Genomic DNA, 14,790 nt, shown 5'->3' on the forward strand with positions numbered 1-14,790 from the left:
TGATTCATACAATGGGTTTTATTAAGTTTTGAAAAAATGAAGTTATGCTGCCTCACCCTGTAAAACCACAAAGCCCCTCTACCACTTCACCCAGTGCATTGAGAAATATAGTCGGCTGTAATGAGTGGTGCATACTAGCAAGTCTTCAGAAGGATAGCAGAAGAGGTCTACATCCTCCTTCCCCAAAAATTATTTCATGCAACATCACAGTATAAGAACTGTGTGGGTGCATGCATGCAGTAAGTAGTAGCACGTGATGCTAGCCATTGAAGGACCTGGTGTATTTAGTCCAGTATTTAGTATCTCTGTAAATTTCATACAGTTGTAATAGGCCAGAAATAACGAGGAATGGTTTGCCATTATATCCAGCCTATATCTCATTTCATCATCAGATTGTATCAAAAATAGCAGTGACAGCAAACTGAATTCTAGCACTGTCCATCCACACCTGAAATTTAATTAATATGGCATCTTAAAACTATTGGTTAACTCTTAACACATTAATTTTTTCCTGCTGTCTCTGTTGGCTACTGTTTATAGAACCCTAAAGTTTCATCATTCTACAAAACTATATCATGAGCCAACTAAATAATGCATGCTTAGGGTGCATCTACAGCAGGCATGGGCAAACTTCAGCCCTCCAGGTGTTTTGGCCTTCAACTCCCACAATTCATAACAGCTGGTAAACTGGCTGGGATTTCTGGAAGCTGAAGTCCAAAACAAATGGAAGGCTGAAGTTTCCATGTGTGATCTACAGTGTTTAGTCCAAGTAAATATCCCTTAGATAACTGTAGCCCGATGGAGGGAAAGATATTAGAGGCAAAGATGAAGTACTTTAGCCACACAATGAGAAAACAGGAAAGCCTGGAGAAGACAATGATGCTGAGGAAAATGGAAGGAAAAAGGAAGAGGGGCCGACCAGGGGCAAGGTGGATGGATGGTATCCTTGAAGTGACTGGCTTGACTCTGAAGGAACTGGAGGTGGTGACGGCTGACAGGGAGCTCTGGCATGAGCTGATCCATGAGGTCACAAAGAGTTGGAAGTGACTGGATAAATAAACAACAACAACAAAAACTTTCTAATATAAGCTATTTCTAATGGGTCTATGGACTATAATAAATGTTGTTGTTGTTGTTATATAAGCTATTAAAATGTGGTAACTATTTAAAAATGCTTTGGAAATAAACTGATTAATATCCCCCAATAATTTGAAACATGTTTCTTTCCTTTAAACTACTAAAATGCTGTTCAAATTCATTGCAGTTTGTTTTCAGCAAGAATCCGTTGCAAAGAAAGTTGTGGGGTACACCCCCAAATTACCTAGCCAATATGACCATGCCTGGGGGGTTAGGGAGTTGTGGTCCTCAAACTAATCTTTTCAAGAAATGATGATCAAGCCAGAATTTCAAAGTTTGCTGCGACCATGCTAACTATGCTAGAAAAGTTGTTCAGAACATGGACACCACTACAAAATACTTTCATTTGGAGTCTTTTCAAAGAAAACTATTAGTTACATTGTTAAACTGTCCAAAGAGCATACAGCTCAATTCTAAACAGCTGCGGTGATGACCTGTCCCCAGAAAGCCAACACCAGGTGCCAATACTTAAAGGATTTGCAACCCACAGAGGGTTTTTTTTCTCACCTCTGTTTACGGAATTGTTCCTCCCAATCCTCATTTTCCACTCCTGAAAAAATTCCTGTCCCTGCTGGAAATCACTCAGCCAGAGATCAAGCCTTAATTGAACTAGTAGAAAATTTTAATTCACATCTTAAATAAATATTTCAAAACATTTCAAATTTGAATTTGTATACAGTTTTCCTTCTTTAAAAAATAGTCCCAAGATTAAAAACTATCAGAAAAACTTGTGCTGTGCTAGAAGTTCACAGTGTTCATACACTGGTTTGTGATTGGCTTTTGAAAGTCTCTCTTCTTGTTATTTTCAATAATCCTTTGCACAGTATCAGTACTCCTTTTAAATCAAATCCTTTTCCTCTATAAAATCAGAACATTTCCCTCTATCAAACCCTTAGACTTGTTAGTTAAGGTTTCTGCGATTCCCATGCATACAAACAAGCCACCCTGGCCGTTTCAGGCTACTTTAATTGAACCATTCTAGTTGCTTGCAGACAAATAAATGAGACTGTAGGCAGCAAGAAAGCTGAATTTTCAGTGGGAGTAAAGATCAAGATTGAAATTCCATAATTAGGCCCAAAAAACTGGAAAAGACAATTTGGCTCGAGCAGAAATATTATTTCTTACCTATAATCACTGACCAATCCATTATCCTGGCCAATAAATGCTAATTTTTACTAAAGATGAGCTGCAAGCAATGTTGAAGGCAGTAATCTTGTAAAACCAGGATGTACCACTCGAAGATTGGAGTAAAAGACTTTAAAAGGTAAAGGTTTTCCCCTAACATTAAGTCCACTCATGTCCAACTCTGGGGGGTGTTGCTCATCTCCATTTCTAAGCTGAAGAGGCGGCGTTGTCCGTAGACACCTCCAAGGTCATGTGGCCGGCATGACTGCATGGAGCACCATTACCTTCCTGCCGGAGTGGTACCTATTGATCTACTCACATTAGCATATTTTGAACTGCTAGGTTGGGAGAAGCTGGGGCTAACAGTGGGAGCTCACGCTGCTCCCTGGATTGGAACCTGTGACCTTTTGATCAGCAGCTCAGTGGTTTAACCCACTGCCCCACCAGGGGCTAGTTTGAGACTAGGGACCTACAAACTGCCAGCATAGGGACAGAGGAAAACATGTTATACAGGGCCAAATTTCTGGCTTATCTGATTTAGTAGTCATCTCTGGCTGGCAGAAGCTCTCTTAGGAAGATTCTTTGCTGTCCAACCTGAAGGTCTCTGGCATTCTCTGGTATCTCCCAAGCAAGTATTAACTGTATGATTGTGCTTTGTTTCCAAAATATCAGATGAGGTCAGGTGTATGCAGGGTTGTATGGTAACACAAAGCCTATTGGGACCATCAAGGCTGGTCCTACCATTAGACAGAATAACTTAATTTATCATTAGATTTTTACCTGAAGGAAAAAGTGCTTGGAGGATTTTATTTCTTGAGTGCTAAAATAACATGGTTGGCTTGAGAGGGAAGGGGGGTCATTTGCTGCTCTGCCACAAGCCACAAGATGTGTTTGGTCGACTTTGGGGAGCAACACTTCCTTTCTTGGCTTCCTTTCTAAGAACACAAGCATACTTATATAGAATCATAGAGTTGGAAGAGACCTTGTGGGCCATCTAGTCCAACCTCCAGCCAAGAAGCAGGAAAATCATATTCAAAGCACTCCAGACAGTTGTCCATCCAGCCTCTGCTTGAAAGCCTCCAAAGAAGGAGCCTCCACCACACTCTCCACCACAGATTTACTTCTGCTTCTCCATGTCTAGAGTGTGCTTCTTGGCTTGACAAGCAACTTGAAGAAAGCAGTATCTTGGAAAGTGAGGTGTAATTGGAAAAATAGGAATTTGAACTCAGTGGCACTTTATTGTCAGAACAAATAATACAAAAATGTCTACAGCAATTAAAAAAATAGATTCAGACCTGTGGAGACATGATTGACAGGACAAACAAAGCAAAACGAATGGCCCTCAACTTAGTACCACCTCAGTAGTAGCAGTCGTTCTGTCTCTTATTCAAAAATGAAGACAGTGATTGTTAGGTCTCACCTAGTTTGTGCCTGCAAGTCCGTCCGGTTTCAAAAGAGCTTGTTCAGATCTGAGTCTGAGCAAGAACAGAAGTCTGTAGATATCACAAACATCTCCTACACAGACCCATGGAAATAAGTGGAAGTTGCACAAAATCTCCTAATGGATCAAATCCTCTTAAATTATTTGTTTTATCTGAGGTAGAAATTTGGTCCCAAATGCAGTTACATGAAGGGAGAGGGCATATTCTATGTTTATCCCTAGATCAACTACCTCCTACCCACACCCGCCCCACGTTAAGAAACCAATCTATTACAATATAAAACACGCCTCCCCCTCCAAATGGACTCAAAATGTTTCTAGGTGAAGAACATCCCTCCACGAGTCTTTGAACATTACATTGCTTTTTCTTTAAAAAGCAATAAAGTTGGAATACAAAAATAGAGCCTCTTTTTGTTTTTTTAAAAAACACAAAAACAACAAGTATAAACAACTAGGTCAAGTTTGTTTCCCCTTCCCCTTTTCTTCCATCCACCCCTTTAGTTATCATCAAAGGTCAGTCTCTAGCCAGTGTCCACCATTTAAGTCTTTTCTACACAATGTCCTCCAACAAAAGGGAAAGGAAGGTGGGCCTGAGTGGCACTAACAGGGAGTGGGCTTAGGTCAGGGGCTTGGCTTAGGGCTGGAGTTCCGAGTCCTTTTACTCCTCCGGTTGAAAGGGTAATTGAGGAATTCGAAGCGTCTGTGAGGCTCTGTTGTCTGGTGGCCCTTGGGCAGCCGCTTCATGAAGTGCACCTCTCGCTGGTGCTGACGCGTCTTGGAGCCCTTCCGGGGACGTCCCTTCCGGGTGAAGGCCATATACCACCCTTCATACTTGGCGTTCTGCAGTGCGGTGTAGTTGTTCTCCAGCACTATTTCTGTGAAGACACAGTCCTTGCCTTTGCCATTGCTCTGTGGGAGAGAGTGGACAAGAGGAGATGAGTGGATATATTAAAATAGCACATGAAAGCTGTTCATATGATCAGACTAAACATAGAGTAGGTAAAGGTTTTCCCCTGACATTAAGTCCAGTTGTGTCCAACTCTGGGGCTTGGTGCTCATCTCCATTTCTAAGCTGAAGAACCAGTGTTGTCCATAGCCACCTCTAAGGTCATGTGGCCAGCATAACTGCATGGTCCAACGTTACCTTCCCGCCGGAGCGGTACCTATTGATCTACTCACAATTGCATGTTTTTGAACTGTTAGGTTGGCAGAAGCTGGGGCTGACAATGGAAGCTCACGCTGCTCCCCAGATTCGAACCTGCGACCTTTCGGTCAACAAGTTTAACCCATTGTGCCACCGGGGGCTCCTCAAACATAAATTAGTCACACATTTTAACTATCCCCTTGTCCATAGAAGCAGAACATTTTTTCTTTCACTCTTCCAAAGAAGCCTCCACAATATCAAAATGGACAGAAAACAGTAGACGATAATGGGAAGATATGTGAACACTTTGTTCAACAAATATATCTTCCTAATTGTAGAAAGGCAATCAGAGATTGTCCTTTCTCACACCACACTGTCCACCTTTATCTGTTACCTCTAGCTATTTATTAGCTCACCTAGTTGTGTAGGGTTAGAGAGTATCTTTCAATGCTCTAACATGTGAACAAAAGTGAGAGAAAAGATACCACCTCTTTAAGGTGCAAAGTGTTTTTAGCACTTTTCAGAAAACCCGCCAGACCTGAGATATTGATAATGAGGGATGTTTGGCTTGAATACCTTCCAGCAGATTATATTTTTAATGGGAATGTTTGGTGATACACATTCATTACTATCCTGACCTTTTTTACCAGCTGACAAATGCATGTAGGGCCAATGAGGGATTGTCAATTCCTCATTCGCAATCCCTCTTGCTTCTTCCAGGGCAAAACTATAAGAGCACTAATAAGTATATGGTTATTCATTAAAAAAGGGTAGTTTCATTTAGATCAGTGGTTCTCAACCTGTGGGTCCCCAGATGTTTTGGCCTTCAACTCCCAGAAATCCTAACAGCTGGTAAACTGACTGGGGTTTCTGGGAGTTGTAGGCCAAAACACTTGGGGACCCACAGGTTGACAACCACTGGTCTGGATAATCGTATTTCCTTAGAAATGCCAAGGCCTCCCCCAGTCTGGTGGATCTATTCAGAACATAATATGTGCAGTATGTCTGCTTCTTATGTGAGCTTGTTTTTATTTATATGTGAATAGTTTTGATGGGCATAAAATCACTGTAGAGGACCTAGCAATGCCTAGAGAAGCATTCTCTCCCAAGCTCCAGCATGATCCTATGGTCAACTTCTGTACCTAGCACTGGAAGTTGACCACAGAACCATGCTGGAGGTTTAGGAAGAATATTTCTCTAGGCATCACTAGGCCATCCAGAGTAATTCTGTGATATGCTTTGGTTGTAAGCCTAAGATATCATTCATCATAAGAAAAATCCAGTTCCAGATTATACACAAAAATCATATTACATGAAGGGTCCCAGAACAGATCCCTCACATAATACACAGGCCTACTGTACTTCAGATCACTCACTAAAGACTGATGAGCAGCAGTTTGTAGGCAATGGAGGTTCTTATGCTCTTAGGTAGACATGCTCAAATACATGGTCAATCAGGTCTACCACACTAAACAATACTCAAGAAATGAAGCAAAGCTCACAATAAAAACAATCCATCCCTTGATGCTTGGTTGGTTTTAATTCAGAATAGACCACACATTCAGCAATCAACACCAAAGGTAAATCTCCTAACTAGCGAGAGGAAAGTGCAAAACTATTACTAAGAAAGCTAATTTTTTAACACAGAATTCTGCCTACAACTTGATTCAGTTCATTGGTCCATCGAGCTCAATACTATCGGCAACTATCTTCCCCAGTCTGGCACCCTCTAAATGTGTTGGTTTACAAAGATCCTAATATCTAGCCAACAGCACAATTGGCCACATTGACTGGGAATGTTAGGAACAATAGCCAATACATCTGAGTCTGACATCAGTCTGAGTCTGATGCTGTGTTTGAAAAAGATGGTCCACATTGACTTGAGGCAGCTCTCTAGGTCTTTAGATGGGGACTCTCCCGGTCTCATTTGTAAACACCAGGATTAAGCTTAAGGCCTTCTGCATGCAAAGCACTTATCACTCAGCTCTGACATCCCCCTGCTTTATGATTTGGCTTATTTGGAGGAGAAACGTTCTAAGCCACAATTTTTTTGGAAAGGTTTGTGGTGTTAGTAGGAAGATTCCAGGATTGTATGGATGGATAAAAAATGTCAAGGGCACAAGAACTCAGACCATTCCTCAAAATAAAAATACCTACCCCAAAGACCTATCCTGTTTCCAGGACAGCAGAGTAGTATCCTAGTCTCTTACTTTCCAAACCTTTAAAATGAGACCAATGCAATAAAGTCTACTCTAGAGTTTAAAGCAGAAATATATTGCAGTGGTTCCCAACCTGTTTTTGACCAGGGACCACTTTGACCAGGGACCACTCTCCAACATTAGTACCAAAAGGGTTACTCTATACGAAGTGTTTCCTTCTCAAAATCAAAATGTTTTCCATGTCCTCTAAACCCAATGGTAATGAATGGAGCCAGGTGTATATGCTTCCAGTGTCTTCTTTAGAGAATCAAGCAGTACTCTTGCATGAGGCACGCTGCTCGTACATCTGTCTTATTGTCAGTTAGTCTCCAGCCACAGTGGCAACTGTGAGCAGCAATCTTCTAGGCTGGAGGAGGACCAGTGGGTGTTATTTTGATGTTTTCCCAAAAGGTATTAACAAGTACTGCTCTGAACCATAAATTAAAAAGTTAACTTTGGGGAGGGGGGGGGGGAGGTTGTAGTACAGAATGTTGGTTTGTAGTAGAGAATATATGTAAGTTCTGCCATAACTTACATATAGAATACACTGTAAACAAAATATGTGTTCATCTGCTTATTTTGTTCAGCTGCCCCTTACAGTAAAGAGATTGAGACAAATCTCAGGGGAAAAAAATCAGATAATTTTTGGGACTACAGCTCCAACAATTTCCCAGTAACTAGGAACAGTGAATTCTGAGAATCACGGGCCAAAAAGTAACTTCCCCCAAGTTATGAGTGACCTATTTTCTATTATATAGTTGGTTCTACCAGGAGACATGGAGCTCCCGGTGGCGCAGTAGGTTAAAGCGCTGAGCTGCTGAACTTGCTAACTGAAAGGTTGCAGGTTCAATTCTGGAGAGCAACGTGAGCTCCTGCTGTTAGCCTCAGCTTCTGCCAACCTAGCAGTTCAAAAACATGCAAATGTGAGTAGATCAATAGGTACTGCTCCAGTGGGAAGGTAACAGTGTCCCATGCAGTCATGCCAGCCACATGACCTTGGAGGTGTCTAATGACAACACCAGTTCTTCGGCTTAGAAATGGAGATGAGCACCAACCCCAGAGTTGGACACAACTACACTTAATTTCAGGGGAAAACCTTTACCTTTACTTTACCAAGAGGCAAAAATTGATATTTTTTATTATTATTCTATATTTTTAACAAAGGAAGTCTGTAGGTATTTTTATATGAGATGCCCAAATACTTCTGCTAGCTTTGCAAGAGTTTGGATCTTGTTTGGAAGTTTGGATCTTGTTCAGATTTGCAGCAAAATCCACCAGACCAGAGACATGTTGTTGCGCCCATGTCTTCTGGCTTCGTTTGCTTTTTTTTTTTTAAAAAAAGAGAAGGGTTTCTGAGCATAATCAAGTATGTCCCAACCAGCTAGAAACTGAGATTTCATGAGATGGAATAAGAACCACTGTGTCTCTCACCCGCCGGAAACCTGATACAAATCCTGTGTATCTGACTTCCTCATCTCAGCCTTTGAGATGTTTCCAGATCTGGCCCATACGTTTTCAAATCTCATTTTGTTGCCAGCATTCCTAAATGCATGCTAGAAATCAGCAAAGCAGACATGAGCTTGTGTGTCCCTCCAGCTGTGCTAGACTGAAACTCCACATCAGCTAAAATTAGGTGATGATGGAGGCTGCTGTCCAGCAGTCTCTGGGGGAACACTTGTTTTCCCTCTTTTTTCTAAAGCTAACCCCCCTTTTTTAATTGTAGTTTTTTTTATTTACATACATTAACTTACAGTGTAAACAAAACACAAAACTGGAAACATTTTACAAGTATCCTTTCCTTTGCCATATATTGATAAGTCAACCATTGATCAAATGTCATATTCAAAATTCCTAAAGCTAAACCCAACCTAGTCACTCTACTCTGGATATATAGCAATATATTTACAGCACTAAGAGAGCATGGCTCACTTTGTGTTGACAAATGAGGTGGCAAAGGAGTAAAATCTACTTGCCAAGATGTCTTGTATCTTCTGATGGACAGAAGATAGTTCATTTTGAATACTTTTTGCCTCCTGACACATTTTAGGCCCAGAACTCTTTTTTCAGAAAACATGGATTGTCTTCTGGTTGACTTACTGTTAGAAAAAAGATCTTCCCTGAACCTAAACATATCTTTTCTGAACCTAAACAGCCAGTGAGGCTCTCCATATCCCATGGTTATGCTTCCTGCATCTTCACTGTACAAAGGATTCAGAAATAATGAAGGGAAAACATAACCTTTTGATTTACATTATTTCAGAAAATGATATACTAGTGTTGTGGGTTTAGTTAAAAAAAATGTTTTTGTCAAAGTTCCGCAAAGCCTTTCACCAAAAGATCAGTTATAATGAAACATGCCCTCAAAACTCCAATCAAAACGCTGGCAATTCTATTGGAATTTTTAAAAAATATCACTCGGTGTTAATTGCCTCATCGTGTTTTCAGTATCCTTTGGCAGAGTTGCTTGGAATTTACTATAACTTTCTAGTGGCAGGAGTTTCCACATACTACCATGTTTTCCTGAAAATAAGACACCGTCTTATATTTATTTTTTTCTCCAGAAGACACACTATGACTTATTTTCAGGGGATGTCTTATTTTTATTAAGTTCTAATTGTACCCACCATACGTTGCTGTGGCCAACCTTCCCTTCCTCTTTCTCTCCTTCCTTCCTTCCTTCCTTCCTTCCTTCCTTTCTTCCTTCCTTCTTTCTCTACCTCTTTCCTTCCTTCCCCTCTCTTTTTCTTTCTCTCCTTTATTCCTTCTTTACCTATTCTTGGATTGTAACTCCCAGCAGTCCTCCTGATTGATCTATCTACCTACTATCTATATCTAATCTATATGTCTTAGCTATCTGGAGGATTGCTGATAGCTGCAGTCCAGGAATAGGAAATATGTATGGATTGGAATGCTTTCAAATAAATCCAAGGAGAAGCAAGCTTGCAGCTTGGAAGCAGTGCATTTGGAGCATCCTACTCCCCTAAAGGGCCTGGTCTAGGGGATGCTATGAGCTGCTGTTTTCACGCATGTGTTGTATCATCATTTAGCTTTTTGGGTTTTTAAGTTCTTGCTGCTGTTTTTTGGGAGGGGTTTATGAGTGATGGTTACTCGCTGGTCTGTTAGAGGTGTAGTGTCCAAATTTTGAGTCAGTTCGTCCAGTGATTTTTGAGTTATGCTAATCCCACAAACGACCATTACATTTTTATTTATATAGATGGTAAAGCAATCTGCATTTATGGGATGATCTCTCTGGGCTCAAGTAGCAGACTGCTTGCTGTGAAAGAAATCCACAGACTGTTGCTAGTTGGTGATGGGGGAGAGAGACCCAGAGTGCTGAGTAAAATGGCAGCCACAGCTTTACTTCTTTCCCCTGAGGACATACAATACCTAAAGCACACCGTCCTGCTCCTCACTTCACTAAGGAGACTTTGAATTTTTCTTTCTATGTCTCCCTCTATGCAGCATGCACAGAATGACCGGGACCTGACCGGGGGAGCTGACCATGTATGCTGCTTAGCCATGCCAATCACTATGTCTTATTTTTAGGGTATGGTTTATATTGTGCAAGTGCTTAAAAATCCTGCTATGGCTTATTTTATGGGTATGTCTTATTTTCAGGGAAACAGGGTAATTACAAATAAATAGCCTGAAAAGTATGCAGTGTAAGTGTCTGTGAACAGACCAACATGTTTGATAAGCTACACTTTGATTGTCTCCTTACCTTGCCAATCAGCTTTCCTTTTTTGTTCATGCAGATATAGAAGCCAGTCTCTGCCCCCTTGATCCTCACTCGGCTCCCAAAAGTGTCTGTTTCCACAATGAGCTTGGCTGGAAGGAACAAGCAATGAAATCAGAGATGTGAGTGTTACAGTTTTGAACCTCAATACATTACAAACTGGCACCTGAGTGCTACCTGTTTTCCTTTTCTCTTTGTATCCTCTTTTTTTTATTGTAAGCCTGACAGTGAGAATTGTTTTTACAGACAGGTAAGCAAATGTGAGAACACATACAGAAAGAACAAATCAATCAATCATACAAGCCGATCACCATCAAGTTTTCAAGAGGAAGCCTGTCAATGCATTGAGTCAATGCATTTCTGTGGTAATAACAATCACTCACAAAAAAGGAGAGGTGCTTTGTAATTGCAGTAGTTACACAATTGTAGTAATTACTACAAGGATTAGGGTGGAACAAGACTAAGAGACCAAGACTTTTAATGTGGAAACATTTTGAACCTTCTGATGAGAAACAAACATTGAAGATATGTTGAATGAGACCTTAGAAATGAGTTTTCATTGGATATTTCTTCCTGTCTCTCTTTCTCTTCTCGTTTTGTACTATGCTGCAAACCACCACACTATTGACTTTCTTAGTTACCACTTTATGAAATAATAAGTCAAATAAGTAAAACATTAGAAATCTTTTCTGGGGCCCATTATTTGTGCAATTAAGTGCACATGCTTTTAGTGGGGAGGGAACAAAATACAAGCAATCGTCTATCTTATACTGCAGAGAATAACCTGAAGCAAAGACATCTGTGTCTGAGACTCTACACTGGGAATAAAAGCCAATTTAATTATGTTTTGCAAGTAAACAGGAACACTTCACCCCAAATCCACAATCCTGCATCAAGAGAAGAGCTGTGAGACACAGTCTCCAACCTAGCCTCACAAAACCCAGATATTCCCTAGTCAGTGGCACTTTGGGAAAGCAGGAGACAAGTATGCAGTTATTTTGCTATATATGGATGCACAGTGACTGGCATCCACAAGGCCCTCTGGGAATCTTGTAGAAGCCCCTGCAGATGATATCCTTGCTCTGCAAGAACGTAACTGGACACTTGTCTTCTACTCATCACTCTCCACCAATCAGATTATGGCTGGGTTTGGGGGCTGCAGCTCAGAAAAGACTCAAAGTTGTAAGGAGATTTTGGTACTCGCGTAGTCAACAGAGAATTCTGACCTTGCAACAATTAAAAAATGAGTTGCACTGGCATAAGTGATGTTTGTTACTGCATTTCATCAACAGAATACCATCCATTACTCCCCCCCCCCCCCCCAAATCAATTTTTGACATGAGCATTAGTTGGGAGTCCGGAAATGGCACAGATGGAAACGTAAGTGGGGGGGGGGGGATCCCAATAGTTATACAAAAATGGGACAGCTGCTATACGGTTCCTTGATCAGTTTACTTCTCACCATGCCACAACAAACTGTTTCAATTTGTTGTGGAACAGTGGATTAAACTGCTAAGCTGCATAACTTGCTGACCTGAAGGTCGGCAGTTTGAATACGCAGAATGGGAAGAGCTCCCGTTGCTTCTGCCAACCTAGCAGTTTGAAACATGCAAATGTGAGCAGATCAATAGGTACCACTTTGGCGGGAAGGTATTCCATGCAGTCATGCCGGCCACGTGACCTTGGAGGCGTCTATGGACAACGCCGGCTCTTCAGCTTATAAATGGAGATAAGCATCATCTCCCAGAGTTGGACATGACTAGACTTAAAGTCAAAGGGAAATCTTTATCTTTACTATTGTTGCATTATATGTTTTAATGGTTTTATTGCTCAATGTGTTGTATTTGTTTATTTGTACTCCTAAGGCGGCATTGAATTTTCCCATAATTGTAAGCTGCTCTGAGTCCCCTTTGGGGTGAGAAGAGTGGGGTAGAAATATAGTACATAAATAAACAAATAAATAAATAACATTTCTATTCAAAATAAAATAGTAGTTCTAAATCCAAGCAAGATTTAGAACCAAACCTGTTTTCAAATGGTGTCCAAAATTGTCATTAGATTAGACAGAGGAAGACCACTACTTAAGAGTAATGTTACTAAAAGAGTACTAAACAGTCATGATACTTATTTGTTATTATTGTTTAGTGCCAGGAATGGGAAGAGGAACAGTCTGGCATTTCCTGTCTCAGGCACCAAAATAACTTGAGTAGCTTTGATGCAATGAACTTTGATGTGGTGTTGCATGTTTGTGTGTGTGTTTGGGGAGGGTTGTCTTATACGGAAAAAATGCTTTCTTTTACTGAATAGCAAAAGGTCTATTGCATGTCTACTGATATCCATTGCATGTCTACTAACCCTGGTGCTTTCTTATATCAATTGCTTTTGAGACCAAGGGATTCCCAGGTATTACCTATACCAAAAGATTCCTCAATAGAGAAACAGCTGTGTCTATGAGCAAGGCTCACAACACAGAACAAGAAGGCTAACAGGAAAAAAAAACCTCATGTTTAAAAGAAAGTATACACTTTGGGTATGAGGTAAGAAATCTTTTTCTCCTATGGCATTGTTCTATTAGGTCTCCTTGTTCTTGTTGCATCTCTGTACTGCATAGGACCCCGTGGTCCTTAGACCAGAAAGAGCTATGTGATGACTAAAGTCCCCTCTATCTGTCTGTCTGTCTGTCTCTGCACTGATGCTGCTGACTTTGCAGCTGGTAGAGGAAATCGTGAAGGGTAAGGCTGGCCCCTTAATGCATTTCACCTTTGTGAGAGTTGAGAGGGCATATTGATTTAGTCTCAGTTTTTTTTAAATGGAGGCATTGATTGACTTGTGAAGCAGCTATGCAAATCATGAATCAATGCCTTGTCCCCTTCTTCTTGCTGCTGCTGCATGAACCCCAAAGAACTGAAGGCAGCCAGCCCCAAAGGAACATCTTATGTGCCCCCCACCTCTGTGCCACTGTGCTTGAGAGAGACAAAGGAAATTACGCATCGTTCTCATTTCGTCCAGCCTTCTTCTGCTGGTGTTTAGGACTCAAAATATCCTTTGAAGAACTGAAAATTTAGTTTTGCTCTTTCAAGGGATGGTGTATCCTAAACTGGTGCCCAGATAGCCATTTGTCCTCAAGGTTGATGAACCATTGCAGAATTTGCTTCCCTTTGCTAGACCAGTGCCCATGGCAAGATGTTGAATTCTAGCCATAGTCACCACATCTCACTCTTGTTGGTCTATGCTCACTTTTAACATCAAGTCTTAATTTATCTACATCAGTGGTTCCCAACCTTTTTTTTTTTAACCAGGGACCACTTGACCAGGGAGCACTCTCCAACATTAGTACCAAAGGTACAAATCAGTTTTTGGTCAACTTTAGATTCAGTTTTGGTTATTTGTGGTGCAATGGATAGATCACATCAGCTCTAGTTTCTGATACAGAACATATGCCATCCAGTAGTTTAATAAGCCTCGGCACTAAAAGAGGGTTTCGCGAGACCAGTTGCTCTTGTTGCAACAGTGTATTTTAGTTCTTGCAGACTGCTGGTGGTCTACGGATTACAGGTTGGGAACCACTGATCTACATAGACAAAACAGATATCCACATTGCAGGTATAGCTATTTGATATATTATTTAACTTCAATAAGCTCATCCTCTGGAATCTGAGTTGGGGTTGCCACCGGTGGCACAACTGGTTAAACTGGCTGACTGCAAGGTCGGTGGTTCAAATCCAGGGAGTGGAGTGAGCTCCCGTTGTTAGCCCCAACTTCTGCCAACCTAGCAGTTTGAAAACATGCAAATGTGAATAGATCAATAGGTACAGCTCCAGTGGGAAGGTAATGCCACTCCATGCAGTCATACCAGCCACATGACCTAGGAGGTGTCGGCTTAGAAATGGAGATGAGCACCACCCTTCAAAGTTGGATATGACTAGACTTAATGTCAAGGTAAAACCTTTACCTTTACCTTTATGGAATCTGGGGGTTTATAATTCAGTGGCAGGGAATTATCTGGCAG

General features: G+C 41.0%; 1 protein-coding gene across 2 annotated transcripts in view; it reads right to left on the bottom strand.

Annotated features, from left to right (window-relative positions):
- Window positions 1-3,480: 3,480 nt before the first annotated feature.
- FGF8 (fibroblast growth factor 8) overlaps window positions 3,481-14,790 on the bottom strand; it is a 28,495-nt gene continuing 17,185 nt past the window's right edge. For both annotated transcript variants that reach the window (XM_060768258.2, XM_060768256.2), the window contains exons 4-5: window positions 10,767-10,873; window positions 3,481-4,612 (exon numbers count right to left, since the gene is read on the bottom strand). In XM_060768258.2, the coding sequence (XP_060624241.2) occupies window positions 4,325-4,612; window positions 10,767-10,873 (395 nt within the window). In that variant the 3' untranslated portion in view covers window positions 3,481-4,324. The remainder of the gene's footprint in view (window positions 4,613-10,766; window positions 10,874-14,790) is intronic.

The sequence above is a fragment of the Anolis sagrei genome, chromosome 3 (genome assembly GCF_037176765.1).
Source record: "Anolis sagrei isolate rAnoSag1 chromosome 3, rAnoSag1.mat, whole genome shotgun sequence".
Lineage (NCBI taxonomy): Eukaryota > Metazoa > Chordata > Lepidosauria > Squamata > Dactyloidae > Anolis > Anolis sagrei.